A 24,815-nucleotide genomic window follows, 5' to 3' on the forward strand; every position below is an offset into this window, starting at 1 on the left:
TCTGCAGGGGGCTTGGACTAGATGATCTCTGAAGGTCCCTTCCAACCCCTACCATTCAATGATTCTATGATTGTAGGCTGTCTTTAATACTTAAAAGATGGACTTTTTAAAGGAAATACATTAGATTTGTTGGGATACTATTCTTTGCAGATTAAAATATACAGTTTTATGCCAAAATCCTTTTTGAGACCTAGCATGTTATAAATAGGTGTTTAAATGCAAAAGCCTTACAGGATTTATAATGAGTACAGTGTTACCATCTAATGTTTTAGGTGATTTCTGAAGGTCTCTTCCAAACCCTACCATTCTACGATTCTCCATCATGATGACTGGGATGTTGATGGGACTTCTAAGGGAGTTCCATTTGAATTTCTCTTCTGTCCTAATTTATCCAAATTAAGCAGTCTGGTAAACTTTACTGAAGAAATGGGGAAATGTGAACCTGGTTGCTTCAAGTCTTCATTTCGGAAAGTTTTATGTTTTCTCCAAAATGGAGAAAAAAACAAATGTTGGCTTGTCAAAAGTTTTCATAAAACTGAGTTGTCATCTGCCAGTCGACATTAATCTAAATCATTCATCCAAATCCCCTGCAGAATTCAAAATATGTATCTCAGATGCCAAGGAAAATATATTTTATTCCATTGTGTTCTGCAGTAGACCTAGTTGAGATTTGTATGGGTGGTAAAGTATTAAAAAACTTTAGGAAACTCATTCTGCGTAAAAGTCAATTTCTAAACAGACCTAGTTAAGAGTTTTAGGAAAGATAAGCAATATAGTATTCATAAAGTTTAGAACACTTGATCTGTGTAAAAATCAGTTTCTTAATGAAGAGCTGAAATTCCACATTTATTGATAAATTAATAAGTAAGGTTTGCTAAGAAATTTTCTAAACTAATTGATGTCATACAATCATAGACCTGTTTGATTGTGAAAGACCTTTAAGATCATCAAGTCCAAAACCTAGCCTAACACTGCCAAGCCCACCACTAAACCATGTGATTTGTTGCTAAACCAGATATTCATCAAAACAGTGCATGGTCTAGTAGGCTTTCTTTTACTCTCAATTCTTTAAGAATTACTACAACCCAGTGTTATACTTAATATGTTATATTTGGGGAAAAAAGTACTTAATAACGCTGGATTGAGTAATGGCCTAACTCAGTGGAAAAAGGGAGAATTTTTCTGTGTCTGAAATATTGATGTTCCTTTCAGAGGATGTAGTTCCTATAATGAAAATTTCAAACCTGTTAAAATGACTTCTGAGTCACACTTCTGCTCCTGGGAGCGTTTCCTAAAGCAGGTTATTTAGATTGCAGTGTAAACCCAGTAGGCTTGATAACCATGGTACCACAGTCCGTGGCCCCTTTAATAAGACCAGTAAGAGGTTACATAAAAAGACTGCTTTACTGATTGCCTTTCTTTTTGTCAGGTAGAATCAAAATCTTCCTTACGGATAATGTTTGGGGTTTTTTCAGAAGGCTTTTGTTAGTTTGGTTTGGTTTTTTTCCCCCCCAAGTTCTGAGGGTAAAAGATGCTTCTGAGAACTTTATGACATCTCTGAACTGCAGAACTGCATGTGTGTTTTTCTGAAAGTCTGTTGTATTCCTATTGGGTTCCTAGGTGAGAATGGAAGCAAAAAATAGTCTAGTTTAAGCTTAAACAAAGCAAGATGGTTATGACATTAACAGGTGTTAGATATTGGAGAGAACCATCTGGATTTTTGCAACTGTCGATTCTGCTAGGAATGTCAGCCTCACCTTTAACAACATCAATGATAGTCAATATTGTGTGTAGTTTGTGGGGCTTTTTTTCCTGCCACACGTGGCAGCACACTACCTTTTCTGTTGTTTTTCAGTGTCCTGCTAGGTAGATGTACTTCTCTGTGTTGTGATTTCTTAACTACTAACTTTCTCAGACTGTAACCCTTAAAAAAGGTAGATAAATAGTAGGTAAAGCTTCATTATGTGAGAGAATAGGTGATTTGCCAAAACAAATTCTAGGTTTCATGTGCAGCTAGTTTATCTCTTGTTTGTGAAGCGTTGCTCAGTTATGAGATGCTTGGTTTGCTCTCTGGGAAATGAGCAGCATATCTGTCTGTCAATAGATGAAGGAAAAATGATGGAAATTAATGGTGAGAAAAACAGAGAAAAAGCAAGCTGGTTACTCTGTTTTGATCTAATCCGAATATCACCTAATCCAGATCTACAGATGCCTGTCTAGTGGCAAGTCTAATGCTTTTGCTGTTGTCTCTGTGGACAAAGATGTTAGCAGAGCAAGTCAGTGCATTCTAATGTCACTGCCAACCTGTGGGCTTGGCACCAGGACTTTAGGATTGCCTTGATCTCTCCCACTGCTCAAAAGTTCAGCAACTAAAGCTTTGTTTTTTTCTCTTCTTTGCATGAAGTTTTCCTAACATATTCAGAAGCATGGGAACAAAGGTGATGTTTTCAGTGTCTTGCTAAAGCCCATATTTAATACATTTTGAGGTCAGACCTGGAAATATCTTTGCATACATGGAACTGAAAAGTCAGGAATCCATGTCTTGTAAGAATATTTTATCACCTTGTTCCTATTTAAAGGATAGAAGAAGGCTGACAAGTGACTTTTTCATCTGGATAGAGTCTTTGTGTTGGTTTGAGCCCTTGTCACCAAGTGACTGCAGCTGTGATACTCTAACTTCTCTTTCAGGGAGACCATTCTATTTTAGTTTCCAGTTTTAATAATTATTGATGATGAGGTAGCCATTAGAGACTTAGGACAGTGATATATTTATTTAAACATTTTGCTTTATTTTGAGTGGAGCCTTGAACTCCATTTGGCTGTATTTTGTTCTCAAAATGAAGGACCATAGCTATTTACTCTAGTTCTGACTGGTGAAGTCTGAATAAAGACATTCCCAACTGTGACAAAAGAGACCTGATTTTTAAAGATGTGAGTAGAAAAAGCATTTTTTAAAGTGTTAGCTAAAGAATTAATTGTAAAATTTTGAAAATATCCCAAATTCATTTGATCTTTAAATGACAGCGTAAAACTGAATGACACAACGTTGTCCTCTACAATGTCGTTTGTTCCTCTAATACATTTTCTTCACTGATGCAGAAGGCATCAGGCTAGGCATTCAAAATGCAATTTTTTTCCAAACAACTGACATGTTAAAAGTATGTTCTTGGACAGGAATTTACCAAATAGATCGGAAAAAAATATGTTGGAGTTAGTTCACCAACATCACGGAGCCGCTGAGCTTCTGCATAAAATGAGAACATGCTCATCCTGGTCCTCCCCAGCACTTCTCAGAACCTAAGCATTCATTTCCGTTCCTTTTCCCCAAAAGAGCTGAAACCAAGATGTTTTGGCATAAAAGAATGAATGGCAATTATTATTTTGGTGGGGCAGGAAACAATGAAAAAACATATTTTGGTTCAATTTCAACTAAATTGTTTCCTTCCCTCATTTTTCACTCTGGCAGCCAAACAAAAAACCCAAAACAAACAAAACCCCAAACGTCCCCAAACTACTACTCTGTAGTGTATTACATATATGCATATGTTTGTAGTTTAAGGCACTTAAATCATAAGCATCTCAGCATATTTGCACATGATCTGTTGTGTACACAAGCACTGTTTATGTGCAGTTGCTTTATGTAGACAGGTGTCTACTTTTGCACATGGAAACATTCATCATTTCTGTAGTTTCAATTTAGGAAGGCCACTGAAAATGTGACCTCTGTTACATTCTTTGGGGGAATTAGAAAAATATGCTGAATTATAATCTTAATGTATAACAGACTGCTGCTTGAATCTTACGTTACTTTCATCCATTTTACTAGTATAAACTCTTTGACATGTAGTTTTTGTTAACTTTAGCGTGATGTAAAGGAAGCAAAGACAACTCTTAGAAGGAAAACATGTCTGTAAAGATTCATGTGCATTTTCTTTTTGAAAATGTGCTTTTGTTTAAATAGCATCATAGGACATAGTCATGGCTAACCTGCTCTTACAATATGTATCCTCTTGGAAAATCTTTCATTAACAATATTATTCCTTCTGTGAGTTAAGGAAAACACTACCTGTTGGCAGTGGCTACACTGGAGATAAAGTGCATCCTTCCATGCCACAACCTCATCACTTTACTACCTTAACTTGGTAATTTTTTTACAGATTTTGACATGGGGGATCATGTGTCTAGATGTATGTTCAAAGGTACTGTAGGAGTGTGAATTGCAACAGGCAAAACAAAAAGATTCTTACATTTATTTGCTTTTTCACAAAGATTGCCATCATTTGTAGTAAAGATCTAAATGAAGCAAAGGAATAAGTTCTTTGAGTCCACCATAAGAAGACAAGAAACTTCTCATACCTTTTATATAAATGACATCTGAGAAGGTTGCTGCTGTTTTGACATAAATGACCTCTGATATCCAGTGAACTGTAAGGTGGATAATAGAATCATAGAATGGTAGGCGTTGGGAGCGACCTTTAGAGATCCTCTAGTCCAACCCCCCTGCAGAAGTATCTCCACCTAGATCAGGTTGCACAGGAACGTGTCCAGGCAGGTCTTGAAGACCTCCAAGGAAAGAGACTCCACACCCTCCCTGGCAGCCTGTGCCAGGGCTCCCTCACCTGAACAGGGAAATAGGATTTTTTTTTATGTTTAAATGAGACTGTTTTGCTCCAGTCTCTTGATCATCTTGGTGGCATAAAGTGTTCAATCTGAAATTAAACTTGTACGATAAAAATAATCAGGGAATGTGACAGTTAAAAAAAAATTCAATGACAATTATATTTCCTATTAATATACAGGAACACAAGCCTTGTATGGGTGTCAGGATCTAAATATGACTTTTTGGGATAGCTCTGTGACTGCTTCCATTTAAATAAATACTTTCTGAGACAGACTGATAGTTGGTAAAATAATTAGAAACATAGAATGGTAGGGTTTGGAAGGGACCTTTAGAGATCATCTAGTCCAACCCCCCTGCAGAAGCAGGTTCACCTAGATCAGGTCAAACAGGAACATGTACAGACGGGTCTTGAAGACCTCCAAGGAAGGAGACTCCACAACCCCTCTGGGCAGCCTGTGCCAGGGCTCCCTCACCCTCACAGTGAAATAGCTTTTTCTTATGTTTAAGTGGAACTTTTTGTGTTCCAGCTTCCTCCCATTACCTCTTGTCCTGTTGCCAGCTACTATAGAAAAAAGCGATGTCCCAACCTCCTGACACCCACCCTTTAAAAATGTTAATAAGATCTCCTCTCAGTCTACTCTTATCCAGACTAAACAGCCCCAGTTCCCGCAGCCTTTCCTCATATGAAAGATGTTCCATTCCCCTGATCATCTTGGTGGCCCTGCGCTGAACTCTCTCCAGCACTTCCCTGTCTCTCTTGAGCTGAGGAGCCCAGAACTGGACACAGGACTCCAGATGAGGCCTCACCAGGGCAGAGTAGAGAGGGAGAAGAACCTCCCTTAACCATCTGCTGGCCACAGTCTTCTTGCTTTATCCCAGGATGCCATTGGCCTTCTTGGCCACGAGGGCACATTGCTGGCTCATATTTAGCTTATTTTCAATCAGGACTCCCAGGTCTCTCTCTGCAGAGCTGCTCTTCAGCAGTTTTACCCCCAGCCTGTGCTGGTGCAGGGGGCTGTTCCTTCCCAGATGTAGGATTCTGCACTTGCCCTTGTTGAACCTGTAAAAGGATACGAACAAAATCCTGAAGACAGCAGAGAATCTAAAGAGGAAGGCAAGTGTAGTGGTTATAAAAGGCTCTGTCTGTGACACCTGAGATGAGATGTGTGTTGTCAAAACCAGGATCGTTCCTCCTGTATGAAGTCATGGAAGCTGAATGTTTATCTATTAAGTCTTTTGGAGTCTTCAGCATCAGCACTATCGTAGCTGCAGTCAGGTGGCTTGAAAATCACACAGACAGAGCTATTATGGCTCATCTGAACTGGGAACAATCAGTGAATAGATACTCTTTTCTATAGAATGGAAACACGAATTTACTGGAAAAAGATTATGACCGGATATAATTTGTGTCAAATTAGCTCTCCCTGATTATGAGCTTTATCAGGAACAGAAATAACCAGCAATCCTCCAGGAAATAGTTTAAATGGGTTGGCTTAAAAACTGCATTAAACTGTCTTATCTATCAAATGATGCAATCAAATTAAAAAATTATGTGCTCATAAATGAACTAAGAACAAATGTATGTTGTTATGGCAAATGAAACATTGAAGTTAAAATTATGGATCCCAAATTCTTGCAAATAAAAGTAAATTAATTTCCAAGGTAATTGGAATTTCTTTCAAAAATTATTTATCATAGCATCATCTTTCACAGCTTCAACAGAATTGACTTGATGGCTTTCTAATGAAATACAATTAATCAAGAGGAAGGTTTTAGTAGCTTATGAATTACTATCATCTTGATGTTTAACTTCTAATCATCAGTTACACTTGCTGCACTGTTTCCATTTTTTCCATTCATGTGATTTTATTGAATATATTTTTTTTGCTTCTGAGCAATCAGATTATGATTGCTGTTATATATTGCTTTATTGTAGTTCATGTTTGCATCTAATTTGTTGAGTCCTACTTAATACATGACTTGCTTGCTTGCCTTGGAAACTTATTTTTTTTATTCTAGTGATATTTGACAATACGTTTAAATGAACTCTTCTGATATGTCTGCAAAACCATTTCCTCAATAGAGCAACAAGTGTGATTGCAGCAACAACATTAATAAGGCTTTGGTTTTTTTTCATCAGTTTGTTAGGCTGGGTGCATTTAAGGTGCTGGATTCCTTAGGAAACTTTGCACAAGAATTACAAAGCTGTACAACTGCATTTTTCATGGGGTTTGTGACTGTGTTGGGATACTTCGTTGAGTCTCAGGAATTTTACTTAAGCCAGAGAATGATGGAATCAGTGGTGCAGTTACTGTGCTCTGTCAGAACATGGTTTACAGTCTGAAGAGTCAGAACAGCCATAATGGAAATGAGATGTGTCATTTTTTTTTGGCAAGAGGCTGGATCAACAGGCAGAGAAGTTATTTCTGCCTTTTGCTAAAAAAAGGTTTATAGTTCACCCCTTGAAGCAGCACCTTTGTTGCACATATGTATAGTTTTGCGTATAGCTTCCATTTTACTCTAGAATTTATACATATTGATATAATCTCACTGAGCCTTCTCTTCTCTGGCTGAACAACCTCAGCTCTCTCAGTCTTACCTTATAGGAAAGATGCTCCCATCCCTTATCACCTTCATGGCCTTTTGTTGGACTCTTTCCAGTCTGTCCATGTCTCTCTTTTACTGAGGAGCCCAGAACTGAACATAGCACTCCAGGTGTGGCCTCACCAGTGCTGAGGAGAAGGAATTAGAGGATTGTACAGTCGTATCTTTAAAGTTTATTGATTTTTCTCCTTACTGGTTTTTACCCTTCCTCCAAGACTCTTTGAAGACAACTCTGCAATCTATAACAAGACTCTGAAGACATTTTGTGTACTTCTCAGCTTTATCTTTTTCACAATAAAACCCAATTCTTTCAATCTTTCTTTATTGGTTACATTTTCTAAGCAGTTTATGAGTAATCCTTGCCCATCTTCAAATTCATTTTTAGTGAGTGTGTAAATATATATATAACATCCAAAATTAGGCACCATATTCTTTCAAAGGCTCCACCAGTGCCAGGTTTATAAACATAATTACCTCCATGTTTTCCATTTCTGAGTACAACTTAGAATTAATCTTTCTACTTTTGCAGCAACATTGCACATTTGTTTTAATTCCCCAGAATTCCCCAAGGTTTTTCTTTGATATTTGAAAGTTATCTTCTGTTTTGGTTTTGCAGCTTTGTTGTGTTGATTTTTTTTTTCTTTCCTAGGAATACTTTTTGCAATTGATTTTGAAGTATTTCATCATGTTGATTTCTGAGCATTGACTTCATCAGTCAGTGTCCGCTCCATTCCATCTTTGCTATCTGCAAAATTTTATGTGCTTGGGTGTTAATGCAAATAGTGAGTGTGGAGTCATCATGTCTTTGTGATACATATCTGAAAATATTTCCCTGTTTAATAACTACTTTTTGAAAATGAATTCTTCTAGTTGGACTTGTACTCTCATTCCTCATTACAATGATTTTATCTGCACTAATGTTTTCTTTTTATGTCAAGACAATGTCAGCTAAAACTGTGCAACGGTTTTAACACAGGTCAAAATACGCTCCATTTTCTCCTTTCCTTTATCCACTAATCCAATTACTCTGTAAGAGAAGAAAATTACGTTAGTTTGACATGATTGGGTTTTGACAAATTCTTGGTGGCTGTTTGTTATCATTTTAATTATCTCCAAGGTGCTTATAAGTTGATAGCTTAGTACTTAGTTTGGTATCTTTCTTGATATAAAAAATAATTCCATAATTCCCTGGTCTCTATTTTGCTCTTTTATAGATATGGTTATATATACACAAATGTGTGTATATATTCATGTGGAATCACTCTCATCCTCTGTGAGGTCTCAAAGACGATTATTAATAGTTCAGAAATCTTGTTTTACACTTTCAGAAAAATGTAATTATTCTCTTCTGCATTGAACTCAAACAATAAAATGCTTTCTTCTCCTTTCCTAACTAATCTGCTAACTGACATAAATGAAGAAAATCCAAAATATTCTGTAGCAAATACTTTTCTTGAATATATTTGTTGATAAATGAGTCAATAAAGAAAAGTAATCAATTTGTAAAGTTCTGTAGTGTCTAAAGAAGCATTTGCTGAGGTAAGGAGCTGCTTAAGCACATGGTGAAGTCTGCCTTATGTCAATACCTTGTATGCAGAAGAAAAGATTTTAAAAAGAAAAAAGTACTGGTATTTAGCATGCAAAAGACACTTCATGCCTGTCAGCAAAGCCAGTCATATTGAAGCAGACATTGTGGAAAAAGCATGAGACCACCTAAGTAGTCGCTTTATTGAGTTTGTAACTACAAGTGAATAAGATTATATGATGACAGCAGCTCTCAGGATCCAGCTGAACCAGAGCAAGGAACCAAACCTGTAGGTCTCAAGGAGGGAAGAGGGACCACACACCTATGTGCACATTTAGTCAGTAGACTAAGCTACATTTTTTAGTTTGTGTGTATTGTTTCTGATTCTGAGCCATGGGTATATTTGAGAGGAAAGATAGTAGATGATCCAAATCCTTTAATCTCAGACCCTTACAAGAAAAGAGTTAAGACATACAAACTAACTGCACATGATTCTGTGCATGGGTTCGATCATTATAGTGTGAGCAGTATGGGCAATAATCTATAGATATCTATGTCTCAGTACAATGGCTGAGAAACAAAGACATCAGAAGAGTAATCCCTGTACACCCTTAGTCACTCTATGTCCATCTGCCAGGGAAGATGCTCAGTGTTAAGATGTTGTCTCTGTGCTGCAGAGAATCCACCATTTCCTCACTTCTGGTCTACTGTAGTTCCACTTTGAAATTAGTATTCATGAAAGTAGAAATGACTGCACAGCAGAATACTTTTAGCAAAACTGTACTATTCCTGATATATCTAGATTTGGGCAAAACTGACTGCAAAATAAAAGGCATGAATTGGTTTGGAGAATGCTGCTAAAATTTGGAATATGAACTCTGTGCAGTATGAACTGCATAGAAATTGTTGGCTTCAGAATCAACCTTAAATTCTTTGGCAAGTAAGTCACATGAGACTGATGCAAACCACAAATACACTTGATTTTTGCCCAAAGAGAGTCTTTATCCTTTCGAATTTGTTACTGGATGTCATACTTACTAGTTTTGTTTTGGAAATAAATATTCTGACTTTGAAAATGTTGGCTGCTTTGAAGGTGCAGCTTGGGGTTTAAGACTTCCCCGCCCCCCCCCCAAAAAAAAAGAAATTTACAGTTTGGGGCTGTTTTTTGTTATATATTTGACTATCTGAAATGAAGAGGAGACTCAAGTGTATTTCTTAGGAATAATAGAGTTTCATTATACTGCTATGAGTTTAAACAACAGCAAATTTCCATCTGAAATCTGTAGAAGTTTAAAATAATAAAACCCAAGTTGCATTGTAATCATAAGGAATGAGTGACAATACTAGAAATTGAATCTGATGATCCTGGATTCTGCTCCCTGATATGAGCCCCCTGTCAAAATCTGAGAGCTCTGTGTGTTTCATATAACAAGATAATGGACAAAAACGTTGAGTTCCAAATTCAAAAAGGTAATACATTTCAATTAAATTTCAACATAGTTTCTGGGGGAAGAAAAAAAACCCCTCTAATCTGTGAGCTTTATTTTTTCATTGTAAGTTTTTATAGACAGTTGGCAAAAGTTTTCTAGCTAGATACGTTGTATATGAAGAATAAAAGTGGAAGAAAAATTAACCAGGGACTTCTTCATAGAGAATCAAAACCATGGAAAGATAGAACTTGAAAATTTGAATCCCAGATTCATTGGAATAAGTGTTTACTTTTCATCTTTTTATTCAGCGTCTTTGGACATATTAGCTACCGTTCAGACTGGGAACTGGTGAAAGTGGACTTCAGACCATCCTTCCCCAGGGAGTGCACTGATGACGACTATGAGTCCTGGGAGCTCACAAATCTACAGGTATTCATGGCCACAACTTTTCCATAGCTCTCAGTTTCATGTAGAACTCTGCTAGGAAAATGTTTTCAAATAGAATTTGGATGCTATATCCCTGCCTTTGATCTCATTGTGTTCGTATTTGCTGATTTTACGGTAGTTTAAATGGGAGATGATTTTGTGTTCCCTTTGAATATGTGATCTGTGTCCTGGGAAAGGTAAAATTATATCCTGTAATAATAGATGGTCCTGCTAGATTGTGAAGCGTATTCCATAAACTAAAGAATGTAATATTGATTGAAGCAATTTCAACATGCAGTCATGTGTTCTGCCAACTTCCTGACCACATACCATACTCATATATAAATTGCCATAAGTAAAGCCCATTCCAGAAGTAATTTAGGATCTCAGTGGGCCAATCATGTAATGGAGTCCAATTGTTTTGGGCAATACCATTTCTGCAGTAATGCATTAAGACTGTGCTAATCCTGGTGCTCTGGCCAAATCCAATTTTGGGAATCTCTGTTCTCTGTGCAATGTATTGATTAGCAAGACCAATGTGAGGGAGTTTTTTTGCATTAAATGGAATATGTCTTATTCATCATAATTCTGATTATTAAGTTTTGCTTCATCTAGTACATTTGTTCTCTTGCTCTCCGTCTTTTTTGCATACTATTCAGTGTTACTCCAGCTCTCATTTGCTAGTTTGCATGCCTAAATTTACACTTCTTGTTTGGGAATGCTGTATATTTACAAAGAATGTTTTATGTAGATCTCAGCCTAAAGAGTAAAAGTATCTTGGGATATTGGCACTGAAATGTCTTTCAGAAATTAGAAAGTACTGAAATGACTTTGACAGAGTACTTGTAGCTGCATAAGTACCAGAGAAGAGTGTTCAGATAATCTTCCTTCTACCTCTGTCCACATGGTTGGGGCTTCCTGTTGGCTACCAGGATGGGACATGGTGATTGAGATAGAACTTCAGGCATTTACATGCACACTGAGTTTTTAAATGACCAGTTTTAGGTTTGTGCCTAGATTGTGCACACAGGAAACATGGGTTAAATTGCACTTCAATTTTCATCTACATCATATGCTACAACTCTGTAATGTCTTGTTAGTGGACAGCAGTATATATGAGAGCTTTCTATACCTATACATTTGAATAAGAGAGAAATGATACAAGTTTATAGCCTTGGCAGCAAGACCAGCCTTTCTCAGGACAACATAATGTCATGTCTGTGTGGTGTGGGTTACAGTGTGTGATAACTCCAGTGCTTTGGTGTTCAGGGTGATCACTGCATCATGGGCCAGCAGAGGAGCTTTCGAAAGAGGAAGCTTTCATCATGGTGCATTAAAGGGAGAAGTTTCACATCAGCTCTTACATCTAAAGTTTGTGAATGTGGGAACTCTGATTTCTTATGGTGAGTCTATTCATAGACCTTTAGATTTATTGCCACTTATAGATCGGTTTATTGTCTCCTTTTGTCCCTCTCCCCATATAGCCATGTATAAACAAATAGGCAACCTATCATTTGAATAACAGGTTACTTTTGCTTTTGCATTTGCCTTTGTTTAAAAACATCGCCATGGTTTAAGTATTTGTTTCACCTGACTGAACAAGTACTAATGTTTTTCTCCATTGATCAGGACTTGAAAAATGACCATTGGATTAATGTATAAGGCAAGCAAACCCTTTCTATTTGCAAATGAAGCAAAACACCCAGAAGAAACATATTGGTATGAGTGGCAAAGAAAACTTTTTAAAAATCTAAACTACCAAGACAGTTAATTTTGCAGAACTGACAAAGTAATTACAGCCAGGTTTTCCCTCAAGTGTGGAGAACTCCCATTGAAATTTGAACAGAATTGGCTTTATCAACTTGTATGTTCAGCTGGTAGAATAATACTAAAAAATCTTTTTACTCTTAAAAAATAGTTTCCTCCACCCCAACTTACACAGCTGAATGAAGTGGGATATTAACACACTTGACGTTGATGTTTTTCAGTGACTATGGGTTTGAGCGCTCTGCACCTCAGAATTCAGAGTCTAGCAAATGCTTTGCTGACTTTTGGTTTAACCCAGAAGCACCTCCTGAAGACTGTGTACTGGGACAGGCATACACCAGCAGCACTGGGTAAGATGATTTTGTATTCAGCTGGCTTGCAGAGGCTTCCACAAAGGAGGAGAACATTCCAATCAAGGGTTACAAAAGTGCTTTAATGGAAATGTAAAAAGGGCAAACTAAAAGCTGGGAAACAGAAAAGTTCTGGCTCTGACTTAAAGAGTGTGCAGAAGCAAGATATGCTACTTCTCATGTTCACAGAAATTCAAAAGCTAATCCATTTGAGAAGAAGGAGAGCTGTCCTGTTCTTGATGTTTTTAAAATGTTTTTTGTAATGTTTTATAACCATTGCTATATTTCTGATAGCAACGTGCATCCAGAGGCTTTTGTTTTAGCCTCTTGTGTGGGTTCAGATGGATTTTCAGTTTGAATGTAATGAATTACTCTGAGGAGCCAGTAACATCTCACAGAACTTCCCAGTCTCTCACTTTTGTAGGGGTAAGGAGTTCTGTGGATAATAGATTCTTTTCCTGACCATATGGGACACTCATAATCAAAGGAAAGCTTTAGTAACTGTAAACAATACTGCATAGAATATACGCTACAATGTAGTCTGACGTCTGTGCTGAGAATAACTTGCAGCTGGCATCTATTCTGGCTTATCATAACATCATCTCTGTCAGTTTTGGAGATGAGAACCAAATGATGAAATGTCAAATCTGGCAATAGAATCACAATCTCTGTGTATATTTGCCTTAGTGAAGAAAATGATGCCTTTGGGTTGTGGCTGACAGCTGTGATATACAGAACAGGAGTTCAAAAGAGAGAAATCTGACTCCAGTTTTAAAGGATGTTTAAAAATAACATACCTGAGTGAATCTGATCAGTGAATAATTACTGTACACATCCAAGTATGTCATTATTAGTTCTTTGGAAGTGTCAGGCTTCATTTTTATACTGTTATGTTAAATAAATATATGTTTTAAGAAATGCATAGATTTGAGATTAAGGAAGTGACTCCTGGTTAACACCGAAGGTGCTTGATGTGATTTCGTCTTGATCTTGGGGTTTGAATCAAGACCTCTGGAACACTGAAAACTGTTGAATACTAGGAAAGGGTACAGCAGACTGTCCCAGAGAGGACAGCAGGCTATCTAGCTCCTGGAGGGTTCACAGAATCACGGGCTCATCGAGCACGTTTCTGACTTTGGAAAGCAGACTTTTCCAATGCATAAAGTGAAATCCTCAGCATGCTCCACACTCTTTCTTCATCAGGTTTTACTCAGTAACAGCAATGTCCCTCATCAAAGTATTTGCATCATGAGTTGGTTTTGATCATCTGCAATCTTATCTGTTTGTAAACCCAAGGAATTAGATACCATCACACTCTCATTCGAGTCTCTGATGGTGCTTCCCTGCTCACCTCAGATTCACTGTGCTCACTGCTTAATGTTTTTGCAGGTACAGTAAAGTGGTTTCCAACGTGTGTGAAGGTGGTGTAGACCTGCAGCAGAACTTAGCACAGCATATGTGTCCATTGATTGCTCCCAAAGGACTTGAGATCAGCATCAGAGAAGAAAGTCTGGCTGTTAAACCAGGGGAAGACATCACCTTCATCATCAGACAAGAGCAGGTAGTAATGGACATTGGCTTTCAGAAAGTTTCCTATTTTAGGATTCTTTTTACTCCTACCTGCTTGGCTGCTGACTGAAGATTAATTTGTGCTTGAAACAAAGAATAATAGCTCTCTAATTATTGAAACTTTTGTTTTCAAGTGAATCAGACAATTCAGTAAGCTCAGAGAACCACCAACTTCTGTCCACAGAGTGGGATTTGTCTCCTTAGTGGTGTAGTCAGCCACTATTCCTTAAATGCAATATTCTTGGAAAATCAAAGAAATTAAATTATCAAAGTCTCCTTGGACTGAAAATTTCAACTGCTGTATCAGAGAAGAATAGAGAAGCAGAGAACTTTTAATATTCTGGTGTAAGTGTTTTTGAGAATCTGCCTTTCAGAAAGAAATGAGGTGAAGCTTTACAGAAACCAACAAATAGCAGAGCATAAAAACATTAATCATATATTAGCTGTTTTGAAAAAGATATGGCCTTTTTCTGGTTATTGAGAGAGACAGTGCCCTAAGGCCCCAATCAACATCAGTAACTTTTGGATGAGTTATTTGCTATTGATGTGTTTCCTAATGCATGAATTTTAGCATACAGGCTGTAACTGCTTGTGTGCAGGTTACCAGTGTATTGTACTGACTGTCTAACCCCATTGATTTGCAAGAACTTGAAGAAAGTTCACATGTTTTGACAAACCTGTGCAGTATAAATCAGGCATTTGGGATTTATTTCTGTAATGGAGTCAAGAAAATTACATGACGAATACTTGGGCTTGCTTAATGCCTCACAGGCTCTGCGTCCCAATGCTTGCAGTGCTCCAACAGTTTGTGTGGCAGGTTGTGCTGCCTTCTCTTTCAAAAATTTGTTTGAAAGTGTTTATTCTAAGCATGAAGCATTTGGTTGCAATTTGGACTCTTTATGATTTTGATTAGCAGTTTGAATTTTTTTTTTCCTGCTGAAGCTTTCATGAATCTCTGTGGCAATATGTAAAACATTTTAAACTATTCAAAAATCTTCAGGAGGGAGTGAGCTTGAAGATATTCCCATGCTGTATTTTCTGAAGAAGTCTTTGCTCGGTACATCGAAGTGGAAGGCAGATTTAGGAGAATTGTAGCAGGTTGCTGCCCCCTATGGCTAAGAATAATATTTATACTCAAATGTCCTGTGTTGCCTTTGATTTAATCCATACAACACAATCTAATGAGAATTCCTAAAAATTCCTCAGTTTAAAAAACAGCTCAAATAGAATAAACCAAAATATACAACTTTCTCTGATGAACAAAATTAACTAGTTTAGATGAATGCATGTTTCAAGGTGTGGGATAAAGGAAGCAGGGTTTGGGTACATTTGGACAGTTTACACGTGACCTCAGAAATAACAATTTATAATTGTAATTTTTTTTTTCACAAGTTCTATTTGGAACAATGTCATGAAAGTCATCTATTTCATACTGAAGTGGAAGCCCCAGTTCCTTTTAAATTTAGCTGCCTATCCCTGTACGACTCTTTTGTTATCTGTTGACTGGTCTCGGTCTTTCGTGGTCAGGGAAACACTGGTGCTTTGGTGTTATGAAGACAGCACTGTCCTCTTTACAGTGGGGAAGCTATTAGAATAAAACATTAAAAGAAACTTGCATTTACTGGCTTTCAACATTGATTTCTGTCTCACCTGGAAAAATATGTATGTATACATGTTAGCATAAGGAAGAACAAGAACTGTTTGCAAGCTAATGTCGTCTAAAGAGATTCCACTTACTGGCACATTGCTGGCAAGAAGACATCTCTTTTACTTTAAACTTTAATAACATATTATCTGCTGTACTAAATTCTACTCATCTATTGTCAAAAGAAAGATGTTGTTTGGAAGAAAAATATTCATGGTGAAGAAGCTTTCAGGGTCCTATGTGAGAGCTGAATTATGGTGTTCAGGTATTTGATAACCCTACAAATTCCTTATTATGGGTTTTCTTTTCCTTTATAAGCAATGCTCTTTCATCTGATAAAGCATGGAAGAAAATCAGCCAAACTGCAAAATTATAAAAGAAGGAAATAACAGCATGTTTTCTTTACTTTTGTAATGCCAAGGTACCTGAGTTCCAGACTTTGTTGCCTCCTTTGATTTTACATTAGTGCTGCCAGTAGGATTGAGAAAGTGTTGCTGCTCACAGCTAAAATGAATTTTCCTTTGACTCCATCTACACTGCCAGTCCACACAGCAGAGGTCTGACTTCTCTCCTGAGCAGTGACAATATGACTGATGGGCATGTGTTTGTCTTCTGTCAGTAGTATCAGTCTTGCTGTGTTTTGGACCTGAGTTTAGAAACACAGTGCTCATTTAAAGGAGCACTTAGCAGAAGTTCAATGAATTATAAATTCTGTGAGATGTTTGACATGACAGAATTATTTGGCTGGACTTTTAAACCCTTTCCCAAACTCAGCTCAATAATCTGCTTAGTTAAGCATGCATCTAATTTTGTAGTAGGGCATGTTAGTTCTAGACATGCTGGTAGCTCTGTATAATGCTGTATAACTCTGTGCAAAGATCCCAGCTTGGACCTTTGTTGTGGTTTAACCCCAGCCAGCAACTAAGCTTCACACAGCCGCTCACTCACTCTCCCCATGTCAGGATGAGGGAAGGAACCAGGAGAGTAAAAGTGAGAAAACTCATGAGTTGAGATAAAGGTAGTTTAATAAGTAAAGGAAAAGCTGTGCGTGTGAGCAAAGCAAAGCAAGGAATTCATTCCCCACTTCCCGTGAGCATTCAGTCATCTCCGGGAAGTCAGGGCTTCAGCACACATAACAGTTACTTGGGAAGACAAACACTATCAGGCCAAATGTGTATCTCCCCCTATTCCTCCTTCTTCCCTCAGCTTTATATGCTGAGCACAATGTCATATGGTTTGGGACATCCCCTGGATCAGTTAGGGTCAGCTGTCCTGGCTGTGTCCCCTCCCAGCTTTTTATGCACCCCCAGCCTACTCACTAGTGGAGTGAAGAGCAGAGAAGGCTTTGGCTCTGTGCAAGACTTACTCAGTATTAATAACAATGTCTCTGAATTATCAACACAAATTTCAGCACAAATCCAAAATATAGCCCCATACCAGCTACTATGAAGATTATCTCAGACCAGCACATTCTTGAAGCACATGATTGACACTCAGAGACTGTAGTTAGAAAGTGCTGTGGAGAAGGTCTAAATGAATTAATTTTACTTTATAATTGCATGGGCTAGAAGTTCACTGGATGAGTGTTAATTCACTAAAATAACAATATGCAGTTGTTTGCAGTCGTATGAGCATCACTTCAGAACTTGGGGCTGTGCTGCACCATTGAAAGTTAATGTCCAGCTGCACTGAGACGAGAGTGATGATTTCTATTTCCTACAGCTTGGTTAGTAGTCTGGGGTGTCTTATTATAAGGTAACACCTTATGATGGAAATTGGTATTATGTCCATTGCTACACACATCTGTTGTACTAAAATCTTTGCCATGGGTGTAGTGGGTTTACTGCAACTATAGCAGCTGAGTCAAAATATCTGGCTGAGTCTGGAAATGCTGTTGTGACTAAAGAAGCAATTATAATCATGTGTCCTGTCTATTATGGTTCTGGCCATTTAAAATATTTTTTACATGTTTTCCTTTTAGGGTGATACATTGAATACCAAATACCAGGTAGATCTTGGAGATGGCTTCAAGGCAATATATGTAAACCTTACAATGACTGGAGAACCCATCCGTCACCGCTATGAGAATCCTGGGATTTACCGTGTCTTGGTGAAGGCTGAGAATGTGGCTGGGCATGATGAGGCTGTGGTGTTCATCCAAGTCAACTGTAAATCAGCTCTTTGATTTTCTTACTTTTGCTTTTGTGTAAAAACCTCATGACATCTATGAAGTAGTAAAGAAAGTTACTAGTCACATTTAGGAAAAATGCATATTTTTTCAGTAACCTCATACAGTCTTGTAGTGCTGTATGCTGTTAATGCTTGTAAACTTAATGTATTAGGAGATCAGAGTTAGTTTTATCTGGATTTGGGAGAAGTATGGTGTATTAATCTTTTAAATAATGAGCATGCCTTAGTTCAAATCTCAGGTTTTATACATCTCCCCGACTCAAGACCCTGTTGGCAGTCTTAGCAGCTAAAATTTTTAACACTTCAAACTATGTCTTTTTAAGACCCGCTAGATTTCATGTAGAACAAGTGAATAGACATATTGAGGCATATATAAGCTCCTGTATGATTTTAAAAAAGAATAAAAATCTCAGTGTTTCTAAAAGGCTACTGATTAAAGTACTAGAATCTAGTTTTTAGGTAGCTAATTCTCACAAAGTTTTAAAGTAATACTTGGATATAACTTCATTTTGGCAGGCAGTATTACTTGACTTAGACTTCTCTCCCTCTTCTTAATTGAGACCTCAAAACTCCCATCAAATAGATTTAAAAGAAAATAATAGCATCACACAGGGAATATCATATACCATTGCAAGCTTAATGTACCTCAGTTATCTCATAATTGAAATGAAGAAGGAAATTTATATCTGGAACTGAATTTTTCCTGCTATCAAGATTCAAGACAGCTATTGCTTTGCCTCGGATGTGTCAGAATTCAGAAACAAGTAACATCAAAAGATGCTCATTTTGCATTCTCCAGGTGTCTGTTTCCCTCTTTTGTGAGTGGTGTATCTTCCATCCTAATCCCAAAGCAGTGGAAATCACTGGAGACACATACAAGGCTGTTCACAGATCCATGTATTTTATGTCAGCCTGTCTAGTGATTGCTGATATTTATGTGTTTTGCCAGTCTGAGCAGAATTTTCAGTTCTGCTTTGATTAGCAGATGGAGCTCAATCCATTAATGCTAATGGGCAATCTCCTATTAAAATGAAATGGAGAGCATGAGAATCAAATCATCTGCCTCGGTTTCATTGTCTGTTTCTTTGTTGTGTTTGATTTTTAAATAATTTTACAACTCCATAGAGCTCAGATAAATTACTTAGGGCTTCACTGTTACTTTTAGGAGTTTCTAGGTGATTAGAAGTAGGTTAAGTTCAGGAACAGTAAATCCGCACAAGCAACAAACAGCAAAAAATCCTGCAACAACCTCTCTGAGTACAGTTTCTTACCATTCAGAGAATGGTGAGCAGTATCAAGACCTGACAGAAAGCAGAACAACCACTTTCTCAAAATGTGCTTTTAATGTGGCCTACATCAGGATAAACAGTAAAAATAAAAGATATCAGTTGTGTTTTATGCTGTAGATTTACAAATTGCAGAAGTCAGAGGTATTTTTCATGAATAAAGTGACCGGTGCATTAAGAGGACTTTGAGGCTCAAATGTAGAGGAAACAGCACTGAAGCAGATATGGCCCATTCCTGAGCTTGGTCTAGAAGACTCACACAAGCATGTTACCCAGCCCACTTGAATAACTGCTATCTGTGTGATTTACTCTCTTTAAGATTTTAAGTAAATTGCAACATTTAAGGAAATTGTGGCACTAATTAAACTGCAATTTCTACATTCTAGAGTAACACTAATAGTGTTCAGGGACGTTTTTAATCATGGAACACCGTAAAAGCAGAAACAGCCATAGAGTCCTGCTTTCACTCTGTCTCCAGCTGGTGTATTCCCAGGGAATTTTATCAGGAACAAATGGTAAAGGATGTGTTTTTTCACTTCTGCCAAGTTCTCTTGCTACACAATGCCCTGTAATGTAGGAAAATTATGTGAACTTTGGTCTGTCATCCAGATTATGCTTTCTGATCCAGATCACACCATCTACAACTTGTAAATATAAGAGAAATTAGAGCAAGTCTGATAGTATGAACCTGAGTAGGTAACCCAGAATAAAAAAGAACTGAGGAAGAACTAGGCATACATTTTCTTTTTCATGAAACTATAATCTCTATACTGTATGAATAATCAGGAGCTTTGAAAACTGCACTGAAATGGTAGCTTCGTAAATCATAAATCATGTAAGTCAACTTCATGCCCAGTTGTACATACTTAAGGATACTATGAAGCTTGTTCAAATGCATTATGTAATTATGTGGCTGAGGCAAGCAAAAGGACTCACAATAATGATTTTTAGCTCTTCAATATATGAGTGGCAAATTTGAAATTACAGTTATCATTCAAGGACCAAATAACTTCCTTTAAAAAAAAAATTGGAAAAGAAAGTAACCTTCTTCAGGAGCAAAACCATATCTCAAAATGATCAATTTCCTGTGGGAAAATATAAATTCATGACAAAATCAAATCAGAAACAGATCTTTGTAGACTTCTTTAATTTGCCTCATCAGAAGGAAAATTTATTTCTAGGATTAACAAATGTAATGGAATTCCTGCAATTTCTGAATTTTCTTGAAGACACCAGCAACAGGAGCATTTTAACTCTGTTTTGATAAAAAACCTATTGAAGAAAACATTTGTTTAAGCACACAAGTGTTGACTTCATGTAAGTGGTTGAAGAGTCACCAGAGAAAGTGCAGAATGAAAATAGAGCATTAGAGTTAGATGAAGCAGCACACAGACTGATTGAAGTGATGTGGAAAAGGAAAGTGTACACAGCCTGGACAGCTTGCTGTCAGAGAAGTTCAGTCAGTTTAGACAAAGTGAATTAGAAGTGAATGAGCCATGATTCAGTTCATGAGAGTAAGAGAAAGACTTCAGATTGGTGCTAATTGCCTTTAAGTTTACACTGAGATGATAGATGAATGCTTGAGTAGGTGAGTTGGACTAGATGATCTTTACAGGTCTCTTCTAATCCCTACCATTCAAGGATTTTATGATTCTGTGTCTAGAATGGAACAAAAATGGGTGGGTTAGTATTCATTCTATATAATGAATACATATTGGACCATGCAGCAGTTTGGTATCCTGTATAGATGAGGCAGCTGAAGTTTAGAAATTCTAGTTTTCACATTACACATGATAAAGCTTTTACTTTCAGAGATTCTGAGAAAGATAAACTCAGAAACTTCCAAAGGAACAATTTTCTTTCAATAAAGTTATTGTACTATGAAGCAAAATATAACATTAAGCAGCAGATAAAATTATTGTGATGAGGCATTTCTTTTATGCAAATAATAATGTTTACAGCCTTTGTAGGCAAAAGTTCAGAAAGGAATAAACTTACTCTAAGACTCATTTTAGAGTACAAAGGTTGTCTATTTTGATTTGCAAGTAAATGCTCCCTGATGTACACATCTATTTAAAAGCGTGTATTAATGAGAGTTTATGTGTGGTATGAGCCCAACAGCTGATATTTTAGAATGAAAATGAGTAGTCAGCAACATTCTTCTTCAGTGTTCTGCTTTTCCCTTAGCAGCTTGAAGTTTGATAGACTTATATTCATTTGGTCTTTTATTATTTAAAAGAAAATAAAAAAGGAAGAGAAAGAGAAGAAAAGAGAACAGAGAAAAAAGAAAAAAGAGAGAAAAGAGAAGTTGAGACTAACCTTTCCACTTTTGAACTGGGATATTTTCTTATGTTCTCCAGAATTGTACCCTGATCTCTCTGATGCACTTTTTTGTGGTGCATTTTAGTGATCTGTCTCATTGCTCTATGATTTTATTTGTGATTTTGGGGGCAGGTGTTGGTTGAAATTATATCCTTCCAATTATGCCTCTAGCATTCAGCACAAATGTAAAAGCAGGAGGGAGGGGAAAAATCAGAATCTTACGTTATGCAGATGAGAAGCATTTGGGGAAGGAGACATAATTAAACTGATGGATTCTTGTTCAATGATATTTTGGGAACTTTGTTCAGCTCCATTGCAGGCTCTAAATTTAGAAGTGGTGCCAGTCATTGGGAGAAACCAGGAGGTGAACCTGACAGCCATCATACTGCCTAAGAACCCTAATTTGACAGTCTTTTACTGGTGGATAGGAAACAATCTTCAGGTACATGAATGATTTTGACTGACATTATTTTCAATCTCTTTCCAATAAAGGCTGAGTGACACCTTTTACTTTAATGCAAATACTACTGTGTCACATGACTTATTTTAGACTGTCTTTCATTCCAAATAGCCAGGTATGGCAAGCAGTATCTAACTTCTGTTTTATCATGTACATTTAAGATGTTAGTTTCCCTTTATTGCTACTTAAGTGGAAATAGAAATTTCTCTTCTAAAGTTGGTTTGAATTTAAAAAGTGTTCTCTTGGGACGGAGGGGACAACAGCAATTTATTCTATTTCATTACCTGTGGAAAAAAACTTGTGGAGGTTCAGGAAGCATTTGGGATCAATAGCATTGGTGAAGAAACCTGGATTTGTGATATGTGATTCTGTGGTGGCAATGTGAGTACTGTAAATTTAATTGCTGTACAGAAATATATATATTAATTGTATAGATAAATATTTTCTGGGAGTCTAAAAGAAACTGACATATCAAAAATAACTGGCATATCTAAATGGATATCAAAACAGCAAAAGCACTCAAACAATCTAGTGATACTCATTTGGTGATAGAAAGTCTAGATAAATGTATCCTAGAGCAATAAATACCCAGATATTTCTCCTGGAAATCTTTCATGTCTAGCTGGGTTGATTTCTTTTAAGGTAATTCTTTCAATTATAGATAGGTAAAATATTTTCCTTATGAGGCAGACTAAGATTGGCACGGGAATGCTTCAAATAAACAAAATGAACTTTCTTCTTGTAAATGTGCTGTCTACCGTAATCCCAGCCTATATCTGTTCATTATTATTGATTTTACCATTGCTAGAAGAGGCACTGCAGATTGATGCAGTTTTGTGGAGAGTTTTGTAATTCATAAGGATGTGGTCAAGGAATAGAGTATCTCAGCTCTCCCTTGGAGGTTACCGTGGACTGATGGGCTTCCATGGGTCATGCCCTGAGTCAACAGAATTAATCCTTTTGACCCTGACATTACCTACATATTTTGAAGCAAATTATTTGCTACATATGATCTTGTAGGGATTGTTGAACCTGCCTGGAAATCCATTTGCTTCAGTGGGATCTAAATGAAAAGATACTATTCATATTCATTAATTGAATAATTTATGTGAAAGCTTTTCTGTTAATATTTTTAATGGCAGTCTCTTCAGACCTGTTCTCGTGGTTCCTACTGAAATTCTATTTTCAACTTTTCTTTGTTTTGTAAAGCCACTCCTGACACTGGAGAGTTTTCTGGTGACAAAGTTTGCTGAGACAGGTGACGTCAGAGTTACAGTGCAAGCGTCCTGTGGGAGCTCCATGCTTCAGGACTCAAAAGTTGTCCACGTTTTCGGTGAGGCATTACTCTTGTTAAATGTTTGTTTGTTTCATGTGGTTTTTTTCTAATAGCTCTTAAACCAGCCCTGATATAACTGAATGTGGTGTAAAATTATCTCTAATGCCACATTTAATTCTTAAAATTTAAACCGTTGCTAGGTCTCTCCATGAAGTTGAATCCATGGAAGAGTTTCAACTGAAAAGCTTTGTCTTTGCTTGTTGAATTTTTTCTTTCCCAAATGCTATATGTGTCTAAGTAGTAATTTGACCTATGACTTAAAAGCTTCTTAGAAATCCTAAATAAAGTAGTTTAAATACCTCTGTAAAAAAGAGAAAAATTAGTTGTGTCTGTGCTCTCAACATTACAGCCAATGTGATATAATTGCCTTTTATAGTAATATATCACTGTTCCTTTGATGTTTGTCTGAGAGCTTGGATCAAGTATAGCTCCACTGTAATTATTGAACAACCCTTTAGCTCATGTTTCACAATGTGCCCAGGTGTGTTTTGTTGTGTCTTATAACATGGTAACAAGGCATAATATACAGTAAAAAATGTAGCACCAACAAATTCTTTACATTTGTATTTCTGCTGTCACATGTGGAAATTGTGATAAGTGAAAAAGCTTCTTTTTAATGCAGAGCTAAAAGCTTTCAGATGTCATGAAACACATAACATGATACATCTCTGTTGTCTGAAGGGGGTTTTTTTGCTTTTAGTATGCTTATTAATTTAAAATAATGGTAAAAACCACATTCATGCAAAATGGAGCTTTTATGATCCTTCTCCTTTCCTAAGATAAATGGATTTAACGTTTACACTACCACTTATAAGAGCATCGCATTTTTTAGATATCTTTAGAAGTATAACCCTCTTAGTGTGACTAGATCAATGGCTTTGGCTTTCCAGAACATCTTCTCCTCTTAAGTTGACCAATCCTGATAACAAGAGTGAGAAAATACTAGCCATGAGGGAAATAAAGAAACCTTTGGAAAGGAAAACCACATGAAAATACAATTCTGTTGGAAGTGTTGGGGATGCCAGGTTTGACTCATGCATTCCAGCAGATCTCTTTCTCTGGTTTGCATTAAGTTTCCCAGGTGTTCATCTGAGGAGCCTATATGGGGAAAGGGAAGATTTTAGAAACTGTTTACTGAGCAACAGTCCATTTCTAGTATTTCAGATATTTCTGACCTTGTTTTTATTTTTTCACAGAGGGCAATAACTAGCTTTTTGTCATATCATTTCTCTTCTTATTTTCATAGCTAGTTTATGGAGTATATAAAATATTCATTTTACATGA

General features: G+C 36.9%; 1 protein-coding gene across 1 annotated transcript in view; it reads left to right on the forward strand.

Moving 5' to 3' along the window:
• SORCS2 (sortilin related VPS10 domain containing receptor 2) overlaps positions 1–24,815 on the forward strand; it is a 574,544-nt gene that overhangs the window by 527,857 nt on the left and 21,872 nt on the right. Inside the window, exons 15-21 of the mRNA XM_061993219.1 lie at positions 10,489–10,609; positions 11,876–12,009; positions 12,595–12,723; positions 14,113–14,284; positions 17,919–18,105; positions 22,044–22,177; positions 23,405–23,528. Of these exons, the coding sequence (XP_061849203.1) occupies positions 10,489–10,609; positions 11,876–12,009; positions 12,595–12,723; positions 14,113–14,284; positions 17,919–18,105; positions 22,044–22,177; positions 23,405–23,528 (1,001 nt within the window). The remainder of the gene's footprint in view (positions 1–10,488; positions 10,610–11,875; positions 12,010–12,594; positions 12,724–14,112; positions 14,285–17,918; positions 18,106–22,043; positions 22,178–23,404; positions 23,529–24,815) is intronic.

Source organism: Colius striatus, chromosome 3 (assembly GCF_028858725.1).
Source record: "Colius striatus isolate bColStr4 chromosome 3, bColStr4.1.hap1, whole genome shotgun sequence".
Taxonomy (NCBI): domain Eukaryota; kingdom Metazoa; phylum Chordata; class Aves; order Coliiformes; family Coliidae; genus Colius; species Colius striatus.